Consider the following 7,565-nt stretch of genomic DNA (forward strand, 5'->3'; position numbering starts at 1 on the left):
ATGGAAAGAGCAAATCATTCAGTGGTATCTGAATTTATCTTGCTTGGACTTTCCAAGTCTCAGAATCTTCAGATTTTATTCTTCCTGGGATTCTTTCTGGTGTACGTGGGGATTGTGCTGGGAAACCTTCTCATCTTGGTCACTGTGGCCTTTGACTCACGCCTTCATACACCAATGTATTTTCTGCTCATCAATCTGTCCTGTATTGATATGATCCTGGCTTCTTTTGCTACTCCAAAGATGATTGTAGATTTCCTCCGAAAACAGAAGACCATCTCCTGGTGGGGGTGTTACTCTCAGATGTTCTTCATGCACCTTCTGGGTGGCAGTGAGATGATGCTGCTGGTAGCCATGGCAATAGACAGGTATGTGGCCATATGCAAACCTCTCCATTACAGGACCATTATGAACCCACGGGTGCTCGTGGGGCTGTTACTATCCTCCTATGCAGTGGGATTTGTCCATTCATCTAGTCAGATGGCCTTCATGTTAAATTTGCCCTTTTGCGGCCCCAATGTTGTAGACAGCTTTTTCTGTGATCTTCCCCTTGTAATCAAACTTGCCTGCAAGAACACCTATGTCCTCCAACTGCTGGTCGTTGCTGACAGTGGCCTCTTGTCCCTGGTCTGCTTCATCCTCTTGCTTATCTCCTACACGGTCATCATATTCTCGGTCAAGCACCGGGCTGCGAGTGGGTCCTCGAAGGCCTTCTCCACTCTCTCTGCCCACATCACTGTTGTGACGCTCTTCTTCGCTCCCTGTGTCTTCATCTACGTGTGGCCCTTCAGTAGGTACTCTGTGGACAAAATACTTTCTGTGTTTTACACAATTTTTACACCTCTTCTAAATCCTATTATTTATACATTAAGAAATAAAGAAGTAAAATCAGCCATTAAGAAAATAAGGTCTCGGCATATAAATTCAAAGCACACTTTTTAGGTGACATTTCCGTACAAACACAGTCTATTGCTTGGACATCGTTGAGAGAGTCACTGCTGTCTTTCAAGTTCTGTATAATGAAACAGTTGGTACAATGTTCAAAAAGTGAATCTCTCTTCATATGTGTGAATTTTAAAGGCTAAATTTTTACAGTCAGGCTGATATACAACTAAATTCTACCATAATCACTTTTATGCAAATTACAAATATAAATAAATCTCCTGTGATTTAATTTCTTCATCTGTGGAGCCTTATTTATATGCTTCTTTTATTAATATTTAAATGTGTCTTTAATTCTTGAAGATGAATGATGCTATTTTTGTTCTTAATAGAAATATGCATTTGGAATACATACAGAGATGATATAGCTCACATATTATTTGCCCCAATGATTGGTTAATGAGTGCTTTGAGCTAGAAAAGTCTATTTTCTGAGTAAGCACTGATAAATGCATATTAGATTTTACTGACTGATTTGCCATAGGCACAGTACCTACGACCTTTCTTTATGTCTTTTGTGGGCTTCAAAGTTAGTACTGTATATAACCAAGGAGTGAGAAAATGTATGGATGAACAAAATGAATCCGATTTACCACTGTGTTGTGACATTAATAGGACTATCTTACAGGATGTGAAGATACTTCAAGAGCTCAGAGGACAGGCATCTAGAACAGGGTGAGAACTGAGACTACTGAAATTTGGAAGAGACCAGACTTGTGGCCTTCAGCATTTTATGGGGTTGTTTCAGAGTAGGAACTCCCTTCAGGCTAGAACCTACCTAGTAGGGGCAGGCTTGGCAATGCATTTTAAACCTCCTCCCAGGGATTCTTCACTTCCGGGGCCACGTATACTTTAGAGTCACCCTTGGCTCTGCCAGGGAAGTCTTTGTTCTGCAGCGTGTCTCTCGGGATGGGTGGTAGGGTCAAAATCCAGGGGAAGGACTGCAAATGTCTTCTGTTTCCTGACTGTGCATAAATTGGTTCAGATCTTCCAAGAAGAAGGGAAAGGGTGACACTTAAGGAAATCCTGCAATCAATTTTTTGCATCATGTCAAGTATACTTTTTAACTTGAAAAATATTCCCTGTAGTCCACACATCTGCAAATTTTGCCAAATGTGTTTAGTTTTGTAACCATCGCAATTATGACTTTAAGAGCTTTATCACTCAGATTCCCCTTGTATCACGTTGTAGTCATGCTATCCTTCAAATCTCAGGCTTCTAACTCTAGTAATGTGGTGTTTGTTCTTGGAGTTTCTCTTGTCATTTAAGTAGTCATGTGATAAATAGTCTTTTGTAAATATCTTCATTCATTTTGTATAATGATTCTGAGATTTACCCAAGAGAAAGTTGCTGTAATTAATGTGTCTGTTATATTTTAAAAACTACATGCATAGGTACAATCATTTTTTTCTCAAAATATCTTGATTTCTCTCATTCAGGTATTCATTTATGTTAAAAAGAAGTAACTTACCAAACATTATGGGCCCTAAGTGGTTATAGTTATATAGTTATATCAGTGGCTATATCCTTTATAAAGTATTTTAAGGAGAAATATTATTTTGACTATATAGTACTATTGCATGCTATAATTTATTTGAATCCATTGTATACAATTATGTTTCAGTTTTTTTACTGCATACTAAAATGCACAAAACATGTGAATTGTTCTTAGTTTTGGTGAGTCCATTTTCTATTGTATTACTTTTTGTTATTTCTGAAATGCAAAAACCTTGTAACTTACGTATTTTGGTCACTATGCAAAAATCTAAATAATTAGTTTTAATTGATTATCTTTGGCTTTCCTTATAATGTTTCATCTAGGATAAGCTTATGTTTTCTCTTATTTTTATACATCTTAATTTATATTTACCTCAGGACAAGTTTAGGACCTATTTTTCTGAAATTTATTTTCATGAAAGATAAAGAAAAAAATCAATACATACCGTAAAAGCTCTGAAACAATTATCTCAAGCAAGGAAACCTATACTTTTATATATTTAAACAGTAGAAAATGGCAATTTTTCAGAAAAATGAAGCTTAGTATTTATAATGGTAAAATCTGCATTTATTGGCTCATTTGGAATAGAAAGATTACTTGATTTTGATGGAGACATTATTAGCATTTCCAATTGTAGAAGTGAATTTATCAGTTGGTATAACAAATCTAAAAAATGAATCTGGGGTGGATGTTTGAGACCACCACTTGGCATGATGGTATTCCATCCTTTCTCTGCTTCTCATCTAGCTTCCTGATGATGTGCACTCTAGCTCAATTGCTGGACCTTGGCACTCATGTGCGGGACCTGAACAGAGTTCCTGTCTCCTGGATACAACCTGGCCCAGAAGATCAAAGATACTCGTGTGTGTGTGTGTGTGAATGTGTGTGTGTTTCTCTCTCTTTAACCCGCTCTCTTCATTTTAAATAAATAAAAAATAAGCTAAACTTCAAAACAAACCAATCAACCTGATACAAGTATACAAGTGGGGTCATACGCCACCTAGTGATAATAATTTTCCTCCCTTTCTCTTCGTTATTTCAAATAAGACAGTAAACACTAGGAACATGAATTGACTCAGGTGAGCCAGAGTCTTCCCAATTCCATTCATGCTAAGTGGTCTTAAGTTATGTGTCTTCGAAAGAGTTATTCAAGTTAACAATTTTTCTACCACTACCAAAGCAAATTCTCACCACTACTTTCTACCAGTACCCATAACTAATTTCAGACTTTTAGTGAACATGACAACATACTAATCATTAAGAACTAAACTCTTCCATAAAAAGCAAGACAGACTGGTTAAAAATAAATGACATTTTTTTATAAAAAAATAATTGTTCATGATTTAAAATCCATGATCAACAACAGACTTTAAAATCTAAGTCTTTAACTTCCTTAAAAATATGGATTATCTTTCCAAATTTCAAGAGTTAAAGAAACAACATATAAAATGTTGTTAATTCACAGAAGTGTGACACCTCTCTGAGAGTTGCTTTCCCAAAACATTCCATATTGATCACAATTGGGAAAATAGGCTGATATGTTTAGGGAAAGTAGGAGTTGCTAGATTCTACTAAAGGAAGAATGATCAAAATGAATATTTTTTGTAGTCCAAAAGCAGTACTGGAGAAATATCTGCTATGATAAATTAAGTATAAATAATGAACTATTTATTAAAATCTTTTAGAATTGCAGCCTTATGGTCTAGGTGCATTATTTGAATGCTGTTTTACATATCTGGGAGCTAAGGAAGAGGTATTTATAACCTCATGTTTCTATATAACCTCTTTTCCCAAAGTCCAGAAATAGTTTAAAAGTAGTCAAACAATGGAGAGAAGAATCCTTGAGCAAATACACAAAGGTCAATATATTGCTCTTATACCCACGAGAAAACTACAAGATTGCCTTGATAATAGCTGGTGGGATTTTGAAAATGAAAACATCTATCAACATGATGAAATCTATAATGTAAAAAGAAAAAATTGAACTGTACATAATCTATATTTTGTTTACAAAAAATTCAAAGTGAGCATGTGGGTAAAGCAGTGTACCCTGAAAATGGCGTACACGCAGACATTCAGAATGTGATCTAATTTGGGAAGAGGGGTTTGCAGGCATCACCAAAGTGAGCATGGCAAGGAGATCGTACTGGACTTAAGTTGGACACAATGACAATGGCTGTCAGACACAGATAAGTCTAGATACACAGAAAGTCCAGATGAAGACTCAGGGAAGCAGACATTGGCGCTATGCATCCTGAAATCAAAGAAAGCATGGGACCTCCAGAAGTCACAGGAATTGCAGAAAGATCTTTCCCATGGCACTGTTGACACCTTGATTTCAACCAGCCCAAAGAACTGTGAGAGAATATGTTTCTGTTATTTTAAGTTGCAATGTTTAATTATGGCAACATATGGCCCAGGAAGCTAATAGAACACTGACTTATTATATGAGAAATAAAAAAAATGAGTCTAATACTAGAGGCCAGCACAGTGACCCAACAGGCTAATCATCCACCTCTAAGTGCCCACATCCCATATGGGCTCTCGTTTGTGTCCCAGCTGCCCAATTTCCCATCCAGCTGCATGCTTATAGCCAGGGAAAACAGTGGAGGATGGCACAAAGCCTCGGGATCCTGCATTTGTGTTAGAGACCCAGAGGAGGCTCCTGGCTCCTGGCTTATTATCAGCTCAGCTCTGACCATTGCAGTCATTTGGGGAGTTAATCAGCAGATGGAGGATCTTTCTCTTTGTCTCTTTCTCTGTGTAAATTTGCTTTCCAATAGAAATAAATAAACATTTAAAAAATAAATGTGAGTTATGAAAAGGACAAAAGCATCAAGTTAGATTATGGATATTGATGGCAACAATAGCTTAATATAGGATTGCATGTAGTATTGATTTGAAGGTAAACTTACTCTAAGAACAATTTATTATTTAATGCATTTTAATATATGTATAACTTACAGATAAGCAATTCCTCTCTTGAGTGTCCTTAGAGAAAACCTGATACCACAAACATACATTTACATCAGGTATAGAGATAGACATATAAATACACAACATTACAGAGCAAAAATGTCTGTTGATAACATCCTTGAAGATAAGTGGATTCAATTCCCAACTAGCATTTGCTAGCATTTGGAGAGTGAACAAATACTTATGGAAGTGTCTATCTCTCCTATTGCCTTTCAGTTAGATGAAAAGAAATAAATCTTTAAAAAAATCACTGGAGATGGATAAAAATTGAAACATAACATAATCATTTTTATTTCAGGAAAGTATTTCTATAACTGGAGGATGACTGAGTGTTCTTAGATTCTTGTCTTCATTCAAGAAAGAATTCAGACATGAGACAGAGAGCAGCTGTCAGCACATTAACCCAGTTTGGTGAAGACAGGAGCCCGGCAGACAAGGAGGGCATCTCAGAGAGCCACAGAGACTAATTTTCTTTCAGGCTGCAGTATGTAAGGATTTGGATACAGACTCACTGTCTCTTTCTTCATGCCCTTCTGGAATGTTGCTGGGTGGAGGGCTTCCAAGAGTGAAGGAATCCAAGAGATTACCTCAGAACTTCACATTGGACCTGAGAGCCTCCTTGGTATGGGGGCAGAGGGAAGTTTCCGCTAAGCTCCCTCTGGAGAGATCAGAACCCATAACCAAGCTATGGAGCTATGACAAGACTTTTGATGTGTAAACACTGCTTTGCTTCCATGACTTGCTTCTACACTTCTTTCCTCACTCAACCCACAAAACGTTCATTTCTTAAATAAAACTCCGACTTCCCTCACCCCTCTTGCAGATGCAGGCTAATGTCAGAGCAGTATTTGCACATCCAAAGCCTTGGTCTTTTTTCTTTACCATGTTAGATAGGCTCATTAACAAAGGCTGGAATGAAAGTGTAGAAGCCCGAATTACACCTGAATTACGCCATGTGAGATGTCAGCATTTCAGGAAGCAGCTTAACTCACCGTGCCACAGCAAGAGACCAGAAATGTTTGTTTTTTGAAAAAAATAAGCAAAATTCGCAAGTGGTTCAATTCAGACTAACTTAAAAAACACAAATCAATAAGCTCAAGAATAAAGTAGAGGCTTTGCAAATGACATCTCAAAATTCTAGTTATGCAGATACTATATGACAGCAGATTAAAAAACAGAAACTACTAACAAATTTCTGGACACATTAAACATACTACAACAAAATTATGAAGAAATGAAAAATATAGAGAGGCCAATAGTGAAGGATGATTTGAACTAAAAGATAGTTTGTGAGATTCCAAGATGACGCTGATTTTAATCACAGAACACCAGAAAAAACAGAGGAGGACCTGCAGTCATTGCAATAGTTGGTGAGACTTTTTTTTTTTTTTAAGATTTTTTATTATTATTGGAAAGCCGGATATACAGAGAGGAGAGACAGAGAGGAAGATCTTTCATCCAATGTTTCACTCCCCAAGTGAGCCGCAACGGGCCGGTACGCGCCAATCTGATGCTGGGACCAGGAACGTCTTCCGGGTCTCCCACGCGGGTGCTTTGGGTCCTCCTCGACTGCTTTCCCAGGCCACAAGCAGGGAGCTGGATGGGAAGTGGAGCTGCCGGGATTAGAACCGGCGCCTATATGGGATCCCGGGGCTTTCAAGGCGAGGACTTTAGCCGCTAGGCCACGCCGTCGGGCCCGGTGAGCCATTTTCAACAAAGTCTATGGAAAGAAGAGAGATTCCATGGAGTAACAAATATTGTACATACACACAACAGGTTATAAGACCCCATCAACACCTCCCATGGCTGGAAGCTGGTGGGGAGGGCAGCTTCCCAGAGTAGGATGACAGGAGTTTGGAAAAGCCTGTGCTCCACTGGTGATGTCGTCTCAGGAAGAAACTTGTGATCTGTGCTGACTTAAGTCCAGGTGGATGAACTGGTGGGAATACTTAACTCTGTGAATGGAGGACACATGGCTTCTCTACCCTTCCCCAACAGGATGCCCAGTCACCAGCAGCGCAGACTGGGGAGTTTGGTTCCCCTCACACCTATGATGGGTTTTGTCAGAGGAAGAATTCCACAGTCCCCACTGACATTGTGACAAATCATTTGAGCTAGAGGAGGACAGGGTGCCCAACTAACTCTGAATTTCT

At 38.4% G+C, this 7,565-nt stretch overlaps 1 protein-coding gene across 1 annotated transcript; it reads left to right on the top strand.

Annotated features, from left to right (window-relative positions):
• On the top strand, nucleotides 1–939 carry LOC101520094 (olfactory receptor 4K13). The gene has a single exon (XM_004584868.2). It carries the CDS (start codon nucleotides 1–3, stop codon nucleotides 937–939), a length of 939 nt encoding a protein of 312 aa, XP_004584925.2.
• The last annotated feature ends 6,626 nt before the right edge of the window (nucleotides 940–7,565 follow it).

The sequence above is a fragment of the Ochotona princeps genome, chromosome 6, assembly GCF_030435755.1.
Source record: "Ochotona princeps isolate mOchPri1 chromosome 6, mOchPri1.hap1, whole genome shotgun sequence".
NCBI classification, from domain to species: domain Eukaryota; kingdom Metazoa; phylum Chordata; class Mammalia; order Lagomorpha; family Ochotonidae; genus Ochotona; species Ochotona princeps.